Source organism: Rhinopithecus roxellana, chromosome 13, assembly GCF_007565055.1.
Source record: "Rhinopithecus roxellana isolate Shanxi Qingling chromosome 13, ASM756505v1, whole genome shotgun sequence".
NCBI lineage: Eukaryota > Metazoa > Chordata > Mammalia > Primates > Cercopithecidae > Rhinopithecus > Rhinopithecus roxellana.
The window spans coordinates 108,217,010-108,235,707 of NC_044561.1; the positions used below are offsets into that span (position 1 = coordinate 108,217,010).

The 18,698-nt window shown below is 41.2% G+C and overlaps 1 protein-coding gene across 4 annotated transcripts in view; it reads left to right on the forward strand.

Moving 5' to 3' along the window:
- PHF20 (PHD finger protein 20) overlaps window positions 1-18,698 on the forward strand; it is a 170,099-nt gene that overhangs the window by 73,628 nt on the left and 77,773 nt on the right. For 2 of the 4 annotated variants that reach the window (XM_030914946.1, XM_030914947.1), the window contains exons 5-9: window positions 3,916-3,995; window positions 8,709-9,096; window positions 15,073-15,186; window positions 16,581-16,760; window positions 17,276-17,455. In XM_030914946.1, the coding sequence (XP_030770806.1) occupies window positions 3,916-3,995; window positions 8,709-9,096; window positions 15,073-15,186; window positions 16,581-16,760; window positions 17,276-17,455 (942 nt within the window). The remainder of the gene's footprint in view (window positions 1-3,915; window positions 3,996-8,708; window positions 9,097-15,072; window positions 15,187-16,580; window positions 16,761-17,275; window positions 17,456-18,698) is intronic. The other 2 variants (XM_030914948.1, XM_030914949.1) reach the window with 1 other exon arrangement.

An 18,698-nucleotide genomic window follows, 5' to 3' on the forward strand; every position in this document is an offset into this window, starting at 1 on the left:
AGCACCTTTGGCCGTAGTTTGGGTCATTTCAGAGTGGCTGGTGCTACTCTGGGTCTGTGGTTTGGAATTAGGTTGAGGAGCCTGAGCAACAGGCAGTGTGGGGTGCTGGGAAAAAATTGGTCAGAGGTCAGTAGACAGGCTTGGATTCCAGTGATAGCTGTCTCAGACTTAATCGTGGAACTCAGGTTCCTTTTATGTAAGTCCTCCTTCTGGAATCTGCCATCAGGAGTAAGCTTCAAAATTAACTCCAAATAGCTGAAAATGTTGGACTGTTAGGTAACGTTACTTAATATTGACTTTTGGATGTTGGAAATGCCTGTAAAAACGACAATTTTCATTTTGATGTAACTGATGCTGAACTAACTTTGTTAATAAAATAGTTGAAAATATAGTTTTGGGTGACTTGTCGGCACACATAATATTTAAGATTTCAAGATAACTGGAGTCTTAAAACTCCCATCCCCCCATCTCTGTCCCTGGACTTGCCAGAGTTGCACCATGGTTGCTTGAGAAGGGTCTGTTTAGAATTCCATAGCATTGTTTATCATAACTCCTTTGCTTGCCAACACCCTCACAATATAGGCAGGGAAAAACAGGAACGGAGACCTTTGTTGTAAGTACTTGTAAGTCATTGCTGAACTGCCTGTGTAGATAATTGTTTATGCTCTTATCCTTTTATGCTCTAATCCTTTTATCATAGCCTGTTCATCTAATTGGTGGTGTCATGTAATTGCTGATGTTTTAACCCAACCAGGCATAACTATATATCCTTTTATGTTGTTTGCTAGCCAGTTTCTTTTTTTAAATATTTTTAATTTTTTTTAATTTTTAATTTTTGTGGGTACATAAGTAGGTGTATGTATTTATGAGTTACATGAGATATCTTGATACAGGTATGCAATGTGTAATAATCACATCAGGGTAAGTGGGAGTATATATCACTCCAAGCATTTATCCTTTGTTACGAACAATCCAATTATGTAGTTATTTTATTTTTATTTATTTTTTTTTTTAGACAGAGTTTCACTCTGTCACCCAGGCTGGAGTGCAGTGGTATGATCTTGGCTCACTGCAACCTCCACTTCCTGGGTTCAGGCGATTCTCTTGCCTCAGCCTCCTGAGTAGCTGGGATAACAGGTGCCCACTACCGTACCTGGCTGATGTTTTTTGCATTTTTTCAGTAGAGACAGGGTTTCACCATATTGGACAGAGTGGTCTTGAACTCCTGACCTCAAGTGATCCACCTGCCTCGGCTTCCCAAAATGCTGGGATTACAGGTGTGAGCCACCACGCCTGGCCAAGTTATTTTAAAATGTACAATTATTTTTTACTATAGTCACCTTGTTGTGCTAGCAACCTAGGTCTTATTCATTCTTTCTAACATTTTTGTACCCCTTAACCATTGACATTTTCCCCCACCCCTACCTACTACCCTTCCTAGCCTCTGGTAACCATCCTTCTACTGTCTATTTCCATGAGTTCAATTGTTTTAATTTTTAGCTCCTACAAATAAGTGAGAACATCGAATTTTGTCTATGTCTTGCTAGCTAGTTTCTTTATGTATTGGTGACACCTGTGACAAATAATCACCTTTATTTTGTAATTACCAGGAATAAAGGTCAGTAGGTAATTACTAATTGTCTATGGCAGTGGTTCTCAGACTTTGGTGTACATCAGAATCACCTGGAGGACTTGTTAAAAACGCATATTCCTGTCCCCTGTTCCCAGTTGCTGATTCAGTGTATCTGAGATGGGACTGGTAACTTGCATTTCTAATGAGTTCCCAGGAGTTACTCATGCTTCTGCTGTGGGACCACACTTTGAGAAGCACTGGTCTACTCTGAGGCAGGTACTGTGTGTGGAAGAAAGTGGTCTAAGATGTGGTCTCTGGCCTTGAAAAGCCTGCTTTTGAGTTGCGATCTGTACTTATATGAAGGTAGACCTAAGTTTGAAGCTCTGTAGGCTGGTGCCAAATGAGCCTAAGAAGTTCAGATCAGGAGGTAATCATTAGTAGCTGAAAAGCCAGGAAGCTGTTACAGAACTGTTGTGGGTATTTGAGCCGGGCACTTAAAGATCACGGAATGGCACATTCCCAGAAGGAAAACAGTTTAATACAGATATGGAGATAGAAGTGTCACTGGCAGTTTCAGTGGGCAGCTTGTCACTTTGAGTTGGTGGGTATTGGATGGTGGTAATGAGAAATAAGGTTTGGAAAATTATTGGGCTCAGATTGTGTTGGACGTTGAATACTTTTGCACTTCATGTGGTACCCGTGATTAGCCATTGACTAGGCCCTGTTGAGGACTGGCGGTGGAGGGGTGTGGGAAGAGAATGTACTGGAAGGAGAGAACCAGGCCTTAACTTTGTTGTTGCATTCTTTGGCTCCCAGACCTCAGGGTTTTTTGCAGGGGTTGGGGGAATTGGTTCTAAACAGAGAAAAACCTGTTTACTAGTGGAAACCATTATGTGATTACCAATGGTTTACTGAATCTGGACAAGATTAACTGTGATTATTATTTTAAATCCCTGGGGCAAAAATGGGTGGGGCATGAATTGGTTCTAAGATGCAAAATTTGAAAGTGTTGTTTGGGTACGACTAATGAGAACTTCTGTAATTGGACACCTTATTTGGGAAGATAAGATTATTTGGGTTTCCAGCTTAAGGTTTTTAGCAGGGAGGGATCTTTATTGAATAATTTTTTTTCTATTGGGAAAAAACTAACAGTGTAACAAAAAAAAACTAACAATGTAGCAGCAAGCATTTTGTGTTTTGGCCAAGTCTCTATTTTAAAACATTGTATCATGAAGATAATTCAAATGGATTTTGAGATGTGGAAATAGAACACATCTCTAGAAACACAATACCTTTAGCAGAATGATGTGGCTTTTTTTGTTGTTGTTGTCGTCGGAGACGGAGTCTTGCTCTGTTGTCCAGGCTGGAGTGCAATGGCAGGATCTCGGCTCACCACAACCTCTGCCTCCCCGGTTCAAGTGAATCTCCTGCCTTAGCCTCCCAAGTAGCTGGGATTACAGGCGCCTGCCACCAAGCGTGACTAATTTTTTGTATTTTTTTTTTTTTTTTTTGAGACGGAGTCTCGCTCTGTTGCCCAGGCTGGAGTACAGTGGCGCGATCTCGGCTCACTGCAAGCTCCGCCTCCTGGGTTTACGCCATTCTCCTGCCTCAGCCTCCCGAGTAGCTGGGACTACAGGCGCCCGCCACCGCGCCCAGCTAGTTTTTTGTATTTTTTAGTAGAGATGGGGTTTCACCGTGTAGGCCAGGATGGTCTGGAGCTCCTGACCTCGTGATCCACCCGTCTCGGCCTCCCAAAGTGCTGGGATTACAGGCTTGAGCCACGGCGCCCGGCCATTTTTTGTATTTTTAGTAGAGACAGGTTTTACTATGTTGGCCAGGCTGGTCTTGAACTCCTGACCTCGTGATCCGCCTGCCTCAGCCTCCCAAAGTGCTGGGATTACAGGCGTGAGCCATGGTGTTCCTTTTGAAACTTAAGAGCTGTTACTGCCCCCGATCCCAGAACATAAAGATTAAATTATAAAAGTGAAAAATTCACCAAGGAATAAGTCTGCATTTTCCTCACATTCTTAATTGTTTTACTGCTCTTTGTTCTTCACTTAAATTCAGTGCAATTTTTTTTTATTTTAATGAAGCATCTAAAAGTGAGTTTATTTTTTTTGATGGATTTCAATGTATGTAGGTAGAAAACTGTGTAATCTTAACTAAGAAATGAAGACAAGCGTACTGTTATCTTGGACATAAGTAAGACTGAATATGATTCTTAAACAGTTTTAAATGCCTATGAGATTAATGTAGTTGGAGATCCCTTGTGTTTATACTTTGAAAAGTTACCACTTTCATGAAATTGTGAGTTAAAATCACGATATCTTCTTGAATTTTAGGTACTTACACTGTGAAATTTTATGATGGAGTAGTTCAGACTGTCAAACATATTCATGTCAAAGCTTTTTCCAAAGATCAGGTGAGAAATGTGATTTTGTGCTTTGTGTTATGAATAATGCTAACATTGTAGTTTTGTTTCCTCAAATAAAGACATTACATTTGTTTATGATGGCAAGTGTTTATTTTCTCCATCTGACACAATTTCACCAGAAAATAATACACAGGTTTTCAGAAGTTGTAAATATTTGTCTCTTTGCTGTTTCCTATTTATTTAGAGACAGAGTCCCGTTCTGTCACCCAGGCTGGAGTACAATGGTGCAATGTCGGTTCACTGCAACCTCCACCTCCTGGGTTCAAGCAATTCTCCTGTCTCAACTTCCTGAGTTGCTGGGATTATAGGCGCATGCCACCAGGCCTGGCTGATTTTTTTTGTATTTTTAGTAGAGAGGGGGTTTCACCATATTGGTCAGGCTGGTCTCGAACTCTTGACCTCAGGTGATCCACCCACCTCAGCCTCCCAAAGTGCTGGGATTACAGATGTGAGCCACTGTGTCCGGCCACTGTTTCCTTTTAACGGAGATTTTTTTTCAAAAGTGCCAAATACTTGGATACCATTGCCTATATTCTGTTTTCGTCATCTTTTTTCAACAGTGTCTAGTTATTCTTCTTTTTTTTTTTTTCTTTTTTATTTTTTTCCTTGGTGTCTAGTTATTCTTACCTTCTCTCTGTGCCCTGCCCTGCACAAGAGCTGTTAGCCATCACAGGGAACTTGTTGAATTGCTTGAGGAGACCTCCAGTATGTTTTCTCTCCATCTAGCTCTGTCTTTTAGCTTAGGACCATTACTTGGTTGTTTACAGAGCTATCATTTGGCACAGATTGGGCAGCCACTTGTGCTGGATGTGCCTGGTTTGTGAATTTGGTATCCTATCGTTCCAGTCACCATGCATGTATTTGCCTGAGCATGGGGCCTCAGTTTTGATACTGGAAATATGGTTTGCATAAATATGGGCCATCTAGAAGTGTTGCCTACTTTCTTCATGATTTTTCCCCTTTTGTCTTTTTTGTGTTTATGTATTAATAGTTGAGGGGAAAATAGAGATCAAAATTTGGATACTGGTGTTTTTAAAAATCCTGATTATTACTAATTTCAGCTGTTGAGACAGCTAATTTAGCAATTTAGTAAAAGATTTTACCACTGAGGCATCGTAACTGGTTACTCATCTGCTTGGATGGCAGTTGATGTGACAATATTTGATGATGCTATAACCTGTTGTGTCTTTGGTTTTTTTTTTTTTTTTTTTTGAGACAGAGTCTTGTTCTGTCGCCCAGGCTGGAGTGCAGTGGTGCAATCTTGGCCTAGTGCAACTTCCCCGCCTCCCCAGTTCAAGTGATTCTGCTGCCTCAGCCTCCCAAATAACAGAGACTAGGTGCGTGCTACCATGCCCAGTTCATTTTTTGTATTTTAGTAGAGACAGGATTTCACCATGTTGTCCAGGCTGGTCTCAAACTGAGCTCAGGCAATCTGCCCCCCTCGGCCTCCCAAAAGGCTAGGATTACAGGCGTGAGCCATTGTGCCTGGCCCTCTGTTGTGTCTTTGTGATGATGAAATGATTCTACTTATCACAGATTCTTAATGAATTCTTCTGTATGTATATTTGTAAGTTTTTTTTTTTTTTTTTTTTTTTGAGACTGAGTCTCCCTCTGTCACCCAGGCTGGAGTGCAGTGGCCTGATCTCCACTCAGTGCAAACTCCGCCTCCCAAGTTAAAGTGATTCTCCAGTCTAAGGCTCTCAATTTGCTGGGATTACAGGTGTGTGCCCCCACACTTGGCTAATGTTTGTATTTTTAGTAGATGGGGTTTCACTGTGTTGGCCAGGCTGGTCCTGAACTCCTGACCTCAAGTCATCCGCCCACCTTGGATTCCCAAAGTGCTGGGATTACAGACATGAGCCACCGTGCCCAGCCTAATCGTAAGTTTCTAAAGATTTTTTTTTTGAGATGCAGTCTTGCTCTGTTACCCAGGCTGGAGTACAGTGGTGCAGTCTAGGCTCACTGTAACCTCCACCTCTCGGGTTCAAGTAATTCTCCTTCCTCAGCCTCCCGAGTAGCTGGGACTACAGGCATGCACCACGATGCCCAGCTAATTTTTGTATTTTTAATAGAGACGGGGGTTTCACCATGTTGGCCAGGCTGGTCTTGAACTCCTCACCTCAGGCGATCTGCCTACCTTGGCCTCCCAAAGTGCTGAGATTACAGGGCATGAGCCACCATGCCTAGCTGCTTCAAAGATTTTGATACATGATACCTTTGAGGTAACCTCAAAAGTTACCTTTTGCTGATTTGCCTTTTGCTGATTTTCCTCTTCAGAAAATTAACAACATTATTACATAAAGCTTTGGCCCTGATAATGCTTTTTCTTTGATCACTTGCCTCTCAGGCATGTAAGGAGCCATACAGTAGTCTAAAACATTATTTTGGCCTTAAATTTGGCAATATTTGTGTTAGGTTTGTGGAACGAGTTAATAGAGAGGACATAATTATAAATTTGTCCAGAATTGGCAGATTATATCCAGAACCTTCCCAAGTGGAAGTCCAGGGCTCCAGATAACAATTGTTCATCTATTTACTCTGTGTTCTCAATAAATTGATGGATAGCATTCACAGTGCTTTGGCCTGGAGGTGGTGCCTTACCTGGTGAGGATTTTTGGGTGCCATGCTTCATTTCTCATTTCCCAGTGGCCTCTGAGTGTCTGACCTTAGCCCAGTAGGCCCTTAAGCACAGGCCCATGGCTCCTGGACTTGGCTTCTTTTCCAAGAGAGTACAGTGGTTTGGCTACAGTAATCTGTCATGGGCAATTTCAAAGGTTTTTTCATGGAGTTTTTTTTTTTTTTTTTTTCTGTAGGACTGCACTGTCTTATAAATGTTTTGATAGTCTCTATATTAGTAACACTTATGTTTTTAGCTTACTGTAGAAAATTAGAAAAGTACAAAGCACAAAGAAAATAAAAACTCTATTATTCCATCAAACAGATATAATTGTTCTTAACGCTTTGGTGTATAACATGGCTTAACAATTTGGTGTATATATCTTTCTGTGTTTTTTATTAAACATATATATGTGTGTGTATCTATTTCTTTTCAGAATTGAAGTTGTGGTACATTAATATAGTACTGTTCTTTTCTTTTAACTAACATTTCCTCAAGTTCCTTAATATCCTGAGAATATGATTTTTCACAGCTATGTAGTGTTCTGTAATATGTATGGAACTGTACTTTGTGTAACCAATTCCCAAATGGTCATTAAGGATATTTGTCAATCCAGGTACACAAGTCTGATTATTCTTTTAGCTAACTTTATTTCTAGGGGTTTATTCTAGTTCAAAGGTATAACCTTTTTAGTTTTGACTCAAATTGCCAACTCCTCCCCGAACCCCCAACAAGAAGGGCAATTTCAATTTATATTTCTGCTGACCATTACCGGAATGCCTGTTCTCAAACCTGGCTACTTTCAGAATAATTTGGGGGACTTGAAAAAATATTTCCTTGTTTATTATTTTTCCCTGTAGAACAAATTAAACTTTTATTTGTTGAGTATTTAGGTACTGCTTCCTGCTTCCAGTCAAAACCTATGTGCCTAGTGTGTGCTAGGTGCTGGGGATCCCATATGAACATAGTATGGTGGTCTCTGCTCTTTTGAGGTCCTAGAAGAGAGATATGTACACAAATAAACTTAATTATAGTTTTGGAATCTCTAGAGCTTTCAGACCTGGCATTATTATGAAACAGTCACAGTAGGGGACCCTCGATTTTTAGTGTGAATTTTAAAGAATGTAATGTAGGGAGAACGTAACTAAGAAGCAGTATTTCCTACCAATAGACAAAAACTCCAAGTAGCTCAGGAACCTGATAGGTGGTTTGTTGAACTGAGCACAGCCTTTACCTGGTAGAGGAAGCAGAGACCCTGGTTCTGGGTTGGATAATCTTTATAGTTTTCCTGTTCAGCTTCCAGTTATCAGTTTTGTTATTTCTCTACACAAGACATCAGCACATGCTGGCAAACTGATCAGTTTTGTTATTTCTCTACACAAGACATCAGCACATGCTGGCAAACTGAACCAGCCCTCTGAAAAGCTCTGGGTTAGTATAGTCATGCTGGGGATAAGGACAGAGCATGAAGGCATTTTCTTCAAACACCTTTGTCAGAAAGATTGCTTTCCAGAATTTTAAGGCCAGGCATGGTGTCTCATGCCTACAATCCCAATACTTCAGGAGGCTGAGGCAGGAGGATTGCTTGTGCCCGGGAGTTTGAGACCAGCCTGGGCAACATAGGGAGACCCTATTGCTACAAAAAATAACAATAAAAAACTTAGCTGGGCATGGTGAAACATGCCTGTGGTCCCAGCTACTCAGAAGGCTGAGATGGGAGGATCGCTTGGGCCTGGGAGGTCGAGGCTGCATGAATCATGATTGTGCCACTGCACTCCAGCGTGGGCAACAGAGAGAGACTCTGTCTCAGAAACAAAAACAAACAAAAGCCCAGAATTTTATTTTCTAGTGACTTATTCGTCATAATAAGGGAGATTGCACTGTCTCCAGAATAATTGAATTGTTTTAAGGATTGGTTCTCAACTCTTAGTACAGGTGGATATTGTCAGTGGTGCTTTGTGTATGTGACCTGGCATATGTCCTGTTTTAATTTCTTTGTTTGTCTTCATACGTTTGTAAGAAATTCCTAATTTTGTATTTACAAGTAATCACGAAGTGTTTCATCGCTATTTTGCTCATTTTAGAATATTGTGGGTAATGCTAGGCCTAAAGAAACAGATCACAAAAGTCTTTCATCATCTCCTGATAAACGAGAAAAGTTTAAAGAACAGAGAAAAGCCACAGTGAATGTGAAGAAAGACAAAGAAGATAAACCCTTAAAGACAGAAAAGCGACCCAAGCAACCTGATAAAGAAGGAAAGTTAATCTGTTCTGAAAAGGGGAAAGTGTCAGAGAAAAGTCTTCCCAAGAACGAGAAGGAAGACAAGGAAAACATTTCAGAAAACGACAGGGAGTATTCTGGAGATGCCCAAGTGGATAAGAAACCTGAAAATGACATTGTGAAGAGTCCACAAGAAAACGTGAGGGAACCCAAAAGAAAACGAGGCAGACCCCCTTCCATAGCTCCTACTGGTGAGTTTTTCAAATGGGTTCTGCAGTGGGCAATGCCAGAGTATTCTTCTGTGGCCCTTTGTGGTTCTTTGTAACTTGTATACTTCAATCCTTTGTTTTTGTGACTGATTTTGAGTTTTCTTATGATCTGGAAACAAGTTGTGTTCATGAAGCTGAATTTAAGTGAGGCACATATCCAAGTGAATCTAAGTTGGGAAGTGTGTTCGTAACTGAGCTTCCTAAAGTAGTGGTTAACTGTTGACTGGATACTTCAGCTTATATGATAAACCTGATAAACCAAGGACTTTTGCTTGTGCTTTTTCAAATGATCTCAGTTTGAGTCAGCTTAATAGAACCTGGAATCAGGAAATAGAGTTCTAATAAGACAGACGTGAAAGAAAAGTAGTAAAAAGGTATGGGCTTCTGAAGGGGACGAGGACAAAGGAACATTGGAACTAGAAAAGCATGGATGCATTTTGAAATTGAGCTCTTTGGAGAGTGATTATTGATTAGAGATTTTCACAGTCTAAATAAAAAGCCGAGATAGCTAATTTGTAAGAGTCAAGGTTAGAGGGTATAGATTTAGGGAAGAATGAAGTTATTAAAAAACTTAAAATTTGGACTTCTTCTAGAATAACCAAGAATGAAACAAGCCCTGATTCCTTCCTAAGTCAAACACTCGTTCTCCAAATCAATTCAGTGGCATGAAGAGTCCCCTGGGTCTCTAGACTGAGTGTGCCGTTGATTAAATATGTGCAGTGATCCTCAGACATTCTTGATTGTGTATTCTTTGTGTGTTCTGTTGAAACTGTGAATCCCCTAGCACGTTTTAAAGCAGTATTTATCTTTTTCTCACAAGTTTAAATAGCTGTAGTGGATATATTTAAAATACAAAACATGAAGGCTGAGTGCGTTGGTGCATGTTTGTTGTCCCAGCTACTCAGGAGGCTGAAGTGGGAGGATTGCTTGAGCCCGAGAATTTCAAACCAGCCTGGGCAATGTAGTGACACCCCATTTCAACACACACACACACACACACACACACACACACACACACACACACACACATATTTTCATCAAAACTGTGGAACTACAGATCAAGCCTTTTCATTATTCCCCAGTGATGTAGAGAATGCAAAGCCACTCTTCCCTATCAAATCAGACTATCAGACTTAATTTCTGTGGAAAAAATTTTAACTTACGTCACATAAGGGTATTAGTACTCATTGTAAGATAGGAAATTATATAATAGGTTGCTTTGTCTGCATATGAAATAAGGGATCTTCCTCTCTAGTGCTTGTAACTGGGTTTTGCCCTCAAGAGCTGAGAGTGCTGCAACTGTCCCTAGACCTAACTAGGGCCTATACCTCTGCTGTCTAGTATGGTAGCCACTAGCCGCATGGGGCTATTGACTACTTGAAATGTAACTAGTCTGAATTGAGATGTGCTGTAAGTATAAGTAAATGCTAGATTTCAAATAGTACAAAAAAGAATGTAACACACCTCAATTTTAAAATATTGATTATAGCCAGGCCTGTAATCCCAGCAGTTTGGGAGGTCGAGGCGGCTGGATTACTTGAGGTTAGGAGTTTGAGACTAGCCTAGCCAACATGGTGAAACCCCGTCTCTATTGAAAAAATATAAGGAAAAATTAACCAGGCTTGGTGGTGGGTGTCTATAATCCCAGCTACTCAGGAGGCTGAGGCAAGAGAATTGCTTGAAACTCAGGAGGTAGAGGTTGCAGTGACTGAGATTGGGCCACTGCACTCCAGCTTGGGCAACAAAACAAACAAAAAAAATTGATTCCATGTTGAAATGTTTTTAGAAGCTGAAGCTGAGTGCAGTGCCTCATCCCTGTAATCATGCCAGCACTTTGGGAGGCTGATGAGGGAGGATCACTTGAGCCCAGGAGTTCGAGACTAGCCTTGGCAACATAGTGAGACCTCATCTCTACAAAAAATGAAAAAATTGTCTGAGAGTGGTGGCACGTGCTTGTAGTCCCAGCTATTCCAGAGGCTGAGGCAGGAAGATTGCTGAGCCCAGTTTAAAAAAAAAAAGAAAAAACAAATTTAGGAAAGGTATTGGATTAAATAAAATAGTATTTAAATTAACTTTTTAAGTTTTTTTTGACAGGGTCTCACTCTGTTACGTAGGCTGGAGTGCAGTGGCGTGATTGTGGCTAACTCCATTCTCCACCTTCTGGGCTCAAGTGATGCTCCTGTCTCAGCCTCCCGAGTAGCTGGGACTATAGGCACATGCCACAATGCCTGGCTAATTTATTTTTTTAGAGTCAGGGTTTCACTATGTTGCTCAGGTTTGTCTAAATCTCCGGGCCTCAAGCAATCCTCCTGCCTTAGCCTCTGAAAGTGGTGAGATTACAGGCATGAGCCACCATGCCTGACACTTAAAAACCAAACCCTCTTATGTGATGAGTAAAAAATTTAAAATTCGCTAGGCATGGTGGCTCAGAAATTTGAGACCAGGCTGGCCAACATGGTGAAACCCCGTCTCTACTAAAAACACAAAAATTGGCTGGGCATGGTGGTTCACGCCTGTAATCCCAGCATTCTGGGAGACCAAGGTGGGCAGATCACCTGAGGTCAGGAGTTCAAGACCAGCCTGGCCAACATGGTGAAACTCCATCTCTACTAAAAACACAAAAATTAGATGAGCCTGTAATCCCACCCACTTGGGAGGCTGAGGCAGGAGAATCTCTTGAACCCAGGAGGCAGAGGTTGCAGTCAGCCAAGATCACACCACTGCACTCCAGCCTGGGTGATGAAGTGAGACTCCATCTCAAAAAAAAAAAAGAAAATTGCATGTGGCTTGCACTCTTAGCATATTTCTGTTGGACAGCACTGGCTTTATGTTCACTGGCTTTCTCAACTGAGTTCTGGGAGAGAAGCCACAATACCCAAGGCATCCTTGATCTGTGATGGATTGACCTTAGTGCATTGAGAATGGTAATAGCTGTATACCACCCTTACAAAAACAGAGAAAATGTATCTCTCTTCAGATGAGGAAACCCAGTTGAGAAAATCTGGAAATTTTAAACCTCCAGGCAGAGCACCATGTTAAGATGTGGGATGAGTGAGAGGCAGGCCCTTTTATGTAAAGTGGGAGAAGGGTAGTTAAAGGCAGTTATTATACAAGGAGGGGTGGAAAATGTAAACTGGCAGAAATCTGACATGTCCTTAGCTCAGTTTAGGAAACAGTATGTGTGAGAACTGAGTGTTTTGAAACTGATTCTCCTTTAGCTATTCATGCCCTGGCTTTTACCCTCCAGAAAGTATGTACAGGAGTAGTTGTACCCCAATAAGCAGACTGCTCCTTTGAAGCCACATGACTCCATTGAGATAAGAAAAAGGACATTTGGTTTTTATATTTTTATAAGTGTAGGATTTCGTAACGAGTAGGATAAATTTAATATAGAAAGGATGTTTTCCAAGTTTACGGTTAATCCTTGCCCAAGGCATTTGTAAAAACAGATTTCAGCCATGTCTCAGTTCTTTCCCAGTCAGACTGTCTGGATGGGAACCTGGGAATATGAGTTGTTAACAAGCTTCCCAGATGACTTATACTGTAAGAAGAGTTTGGGAAACACTCAAGTTCTGTATAGTCAGCCCGTGTTTATATACAGTATCAAAGGGAAGAAGACTTGCCAAATATCCTATATATTGTTCAAATCCCCTTAAAACATTACTTGGAATAAGTTCATTTATTTGTAGAGCCTTCCTTCAGCACCCTAGATTGTATAGACTTGATTGGGAACAGGATCTGAGCTATTTAGAGAGGATTGTTTGTATTTTTTTTTTTTTTAATTTTTATTTTTTTGAGATGGAGTCTCTGTCTCCCAGGCTGGAGTACAGTGGCACAATCCTGGCTAACTGTAACCACTGCCTCCTGGGTTCAAGTGATTCTTGTGCCTCAGCCTCCCGAGTAGCTGGGGCTACAGGAGCGTGCCACCATGCCTGGCTAATTTTTTGTATGTTTAGTAGAGACAAGGTTTCACCATGTTGGCTATGCTGGTCTTGAACTCCTGAGCTCAGGTGATCTGCCTGCCTCCGGCTCCCAAAGTGCTGGGATTACAGGCACGAGCCACCACACCCAGCTGGCCTGTTTGTATTTATGTTTAATGTGGAATGTGTGGGATTTCCAAGTTCTGTCAGCTGGAACAAAATAATACTGGCACATTGAGAAGCTTGAACACAGGAAGAACCTTGGAGTTCAATGGTCTTCTGGTTTGCTTCCTCACACTTCAGGGCTGTGTCTTGTTGAGCCATTTGACCTACCTGAAGCTACAGGTCTTAGATGAGTCTTTTCTGTCCCTCTTCCGCCTTCTCATCTTTCTCCCTTCCCTTCCTCTTTTCCTCCCATTTACTTCTCTTCCTCCATCTTCCTTTCCTCCTTGCTCTTCTCTCTCCTCCTTTTACTCTTCCTGAGACCCCTTAGCCTTGCCTTCCTGCCCAACTTCCCAGTTCCTTCTGCCTGCCTTTTAAATTCTCATCTTTTCTGATTTGGAGAGAGCTTCTTAGGTGGTAGGTTTAAAACTAAATAGTAAGGGCCAGGCTCAGTGGCTCACGCCTGTAATCCCAGCACTTTGGGAGGCCGAGGTGGGCAGATCACCTGAGGTCAGGAGTTTGAGACCAACCTGACCAACATGGAGAAACCCTGTCTCTACTAAAAATACAAAATTAGCCAGGCGTGGTGGTGCATGCCTGTAAACCCAGCTACTTGGGAGGCTGAGGCAGGAGAATCACTTGAACCCGGGAGGCAGAGGTTGCAGTGAGCTGAGATCGCACCATTGCAGTCTAGCCTGGGCAATGAGAGCGAAACTCCATCTCAAAAAAAAAATTAATAGTAAGTACTATGCCAGGCAGGTGGCTCATGCCTGTAATCTAAGCACTTTGGGAGGCCAAGGTGGGCAGATCACTTGAGGTCAAGAGTTCAAGACCAGCCTGGCGAACATGGTAAAACCCCATCTCTATTAAAAATACCAAAAAAAAAAAAAAAAAATTGCCAGGTGTGCCAGGCACCTGTAATCCCAGCTACAGGGAAGGCTGAGGCAGGAGAATCACTTGAACTCAGGAAGCAGAGGTAGCATGGAGGCAGAGGTAGCATTGAGCCAAGATCGCACCACTGCACTCTAGCCTAGGCAGCGGACCAAGACTTCATCTCAAAAAAACAAGCAAGCAAGCAAGCAAACAAACAAACAAACAGAAAACTAAATAGTAAGTACTCTTCAAAGGCTTAGCATCTGTACTGCTCAATTATGTCAGAGCTGGGTTTGCTGGGGACCAGCAGGCTTGCCTGGAACATTGACTATTAAATAGCATAGTCTCCCAATAATTTTTTTAGGATTGTGTTTAAGAAAATACAAATTCTCAGCTGGATCTCATGGCTCATGCCTGTAATCCCAGAACTTCGGGAGGCCGAGGTGGCTGGATCACTTGAGGTCAAGAATTCGAGACCAGCCTGACCAACATGGGGAAACCGTGACTCTACTAAAATTACAAAAATTAGCCGGGTGTGGTGTTGGGTGCCTGTAATCCCAGCTACTCTGGAGGCTGAGGCAGGAGAATCGCTTGCACCTGGGAGGCGGATGTTGCAGTGAGCCGAGAGCGCGCCACTGCACTCCAGCTTGGGGGACAGAGCAAGACTCCATCTCAAAAGAAAAAAAAACAAAACAAAATTCTCTTAGACATTTTTCTTGTACCCTCAAAACTAGGCCCAATGCTAAGGTAATTAATGTAGCAAGTAGAGGTTGAAAACTGGAGCTGGGTCATAGATTCAGGAGGTCAATTTGCAAGGTATCTCCTGTAAGGAAGTAATTTCTCACTCATTTTACTTTTTTTCTTTTATCTTAAGTAAGAATGACATTTTGATGGTCCATTTATAATGCAGTGATTTCTGCATATATATGTTTTATTTGTATATAAAAATGACAGACACTAAGAAATTACGTATCTTTTTTGTGTGGTTTTATAAACATGGTAGCTGTGGATTCAAACTCTCAAACTTTGCAACCAATAACGTTGGAATTGAGAAGACGGAAAATATCAAAAGGATGTGAAGTCCCATTAAAACGTCCTCGGCTTGACAAAAATTCATGTGAGTCTCCAGTTTGTTTATGTGTGGCTAGAATTTGACATTGTTTGGGTCAACCTCCTCTATATTCATCCTGTCCCCCATTCCCTATAGGCTCTAATGTTTGTCTCTGGTCACATGAGGTAATGTGAGTGGGATGCAGTTGGATCAGAAGGAGTTTTTGCTAGAAGAAAAATAAATCCCAAAGCACAAACTGTACTAATGCTGGGTTCTGTGGTATCATCTCCATATCCATAAATCACATTTGATTTGGATGCCACTGGAAATTTAATGGCTTAGGAAGGGATGGGTTTCTATGTAGAGTGAAACTTTAAAAATACTACTTATTGGCCGGGCGCAGTGGCTCATGCCTGTAATCCCAGTAGTTTGGGAGGCTGAGGTGGGTGGATCATCTGAGGTTAGGAGTTTGAGACCAGCCTGGCCAACATGGTGAAACCCTGTCTTTACTAAAAATATAACAATTAGCTGGGTGTGGCTGGGCACGATGGCTCACACTTGTAATCCCAGCACTTTGGGAGGTGGAGGTGGGCAGATCATGAGGTAAGGAGATGGAGACCGTCTTGGCTAACACCGTCAAACCCCGTCTCTACTAAAAAATACAAAAAATTAGCCGGGCGTGTTGGCGGGTGCCTGTAGTCCCAGCTACTTGGGAGGCTGAGGCAGAAGAATGGTGTGAACCCAGGAGGCAGAGCTTGCAGTGAGCCGAGATCGCGCCACCGCACTCCAGCCTGGGTGACAGCGAGACGCCGTCTCAAAAAAAGAAAAAAAAAAAATAGCTGGGTGTGGTGGCAGGTACCTGTAATCCCAGCTACTCGGGAGGCTGAGGCAGGAGAATTGTTTGAACCTAGGAGGCCGAGATTGCAGTGAGCCAAGACTGTGCCACTGTCCTCCAGCCTGGGTGATAGAGTGAGACTCTGTCTTACAAAAAATAAAAATACAAAATACAATACTATTTATTTATTTATTTAAAAAAATACCCTCTGGAGTGAGTTGGCTCAAATATTTAAATAAATTTAAAATAAAAAGTACCCTGTTGGCTCCAAAAAGGATTTGTGATAGCTCGAAGTAAGGCTCTTATAAACCTTATTGACTTTGGAAGTTAGTACATTTGGGAAGCCCCAAAATAGAGCATAGTTGTCAAGATTGGGACATGACCTAGTACATGTTTTCAGACCATGAATCCTTAAAGAAGTGAAATTCTATCCTGGCAGGGACGCTTTGCCCTTACTTAAAACTGTAAACTAGTAAAGGGTATTTGCTTTTATCACTACTCTAACATTCCAGGAGTCTCTCTGTAAAGTCCTTTTAGAGACATCCAGCCCAGAAATCTGTAGTATACTGCACAGTTATTTCTTCTTGTTGGTCTCTTGACTACAACTCTCTTAATGGTTTAATAGCCCAGGAAAAGTCAAAAAACTACTCGGAAAACACTGACAAAGACTTATCGAGGAGACGTTCCTCCAGGCTATCCACTAATGGGACCCATGAGATCCTAGATCCTGACTTGGTTGTATCAGATTTGGTTGATACGGATCCTTTGCAAGACACGTTGTCTAGTACCAAGGAATCTGAAGAAGGTGAGTCAGTCTATTCAGGAATTGTCTTGCCAACCTGGTGCCTATTTAGTGAGAATCAATCTAAATCATTGTGTTCTGCCTTCCACAAGTATTAAATTGTCTTGAAATCAAACTATTGAATGGGCTGCAGTGTTTTTATAATGTATTGCTCTTCACTGATGATATATTCAATAGACATACTTTCTGGATGCATTTGTGGTTGGTTTTGCTTATTTACCACTCAATGTTGGCCTGGAGGTACACTGTTTGAAGAGCCCTGCTTCTCTCTCTCTGCTGCCATCTCATTCGTGCCTTTGTGTTTATACTTCCAGCAATTTCTCCTTTCACTTTAACCTCTTTCTTTGAGAAGCTCACAGGCCAGCCTGTGTGTACTGGAACCTGTGAATGTATACTTTTTTGTTTTAAAGTAATTCCTTCCTCTAAAAAGTCCCTGGCTTTCTTAGACTGTTGTAGGACTTTCGGTTTCAGAATTGCATACATGTATATTTCCTCCAAACTTTCTTTTTTTCTACTAGGTCAGTTGAAGTCTACTTTGGAAGTTGGCCAGGTCTCATCTGCACTGACTTGCCACTCCTTTGGGGATGGATCCGGGGCTGCAGGCTTGGAGTTGAACTGCCCGTCAATGGGAGAAAACACCATGAAAACAGAAACGACTTCTCCCCTTGTGGAATTACAAGAGATTTCGACTGTGGAAGGTTCATATTTAGAGTTAAATTAATCCTCTTTTTATATACACTTTGCTTATGCTTTGTGAACTAAAAAAAAAAATGACTTTTCTGTTGATGATTTTCACCTTTTATTAATATTCCCTTATCATTTTAATGTTATGCTCTTTTCATTTCTGATTTTCATAATTTGTGTTCCCTCTCTTAGTATGGCTAGGGCTTTATCTATTTTGTTTTCAAATAACTGAGCTTTTACTTCAATTTTCTCTATTGTTTATTTTTTAAAATATCATTGATTTCTGTTTTGATCTTGCTTTCTTCCTTCAGCTTTTTGTAGAACTTCACCTAATTGATTTTAGATCATTCTTCCTTTTTTTTTTTCATTACCTGGTGAAAAGATCTTTCTTCCTAATATGAGCATTTAAAGTTATAAATTTCCGGCTGGGTGTGGTGGTTCGTAATGCCAGCACTTTGGGAGGCCGAGGTGGGTGGATTGCCTGAGGTCGAGAGTTCGAGACCACCCTGCCCAGCATGGTGAAACCCCAACCCTACCAAAAATACAAAAATTAGCTGGGCATGGTGGCAGGCACCTGTAATCCCAGCTACTCAGGAAGCTGAGGCAGGAAAATTGCTTGAACCTAGGAGGTGGAGGTTGCGGTGAGCTAAGATCCCGCCATTGCACTCCAGCCTGGGCAACAGAGTGAGACTCAGTCTAAAAAAATAAATAAATAAATAAATAAATAAATAAACAAATAAATAATAAAGTCATACATTTCCTACTGAGCACTGCTTTTTCAGCATCTTACAAATTTTGATATGTTGTGTTTCTATTTTTGTTCAATTTAATATATCTTGTGATTTATTTGTTGACCATGGGTTTCTTAGAAGTATGCTGTTTTAGTTTGAAGTATTTTATGTTTTTGTAGATACCTTATTGCTGTTGATTTCTAATATAGTTTTACTGTGGTCAGAGAACATACTTCGTAGGATTTCAATCTTTTTACATTTGTTGAGATTTAATCTGTGGTCCAGCATATGATCTGTCCTGGTGAATGTTTCATATGCACTTGAGAACGTGTATTTTACCGTTGTTGTGTGTTTGTTCTAGATCTGTCAGTTAGATCAAGGTAGTTGATGGTGTTTCTCTGACAAATTGATTTTTGTGTTTTTTTTTCCTTTTGGTCTAGTTCTGTCAATTTCTAAGAGAGTGTTGTTAAAATCTCTGTTATTGTAGATTTGTTAATTTCTCCCTTTAATTTTGTCTTCTTTTTGT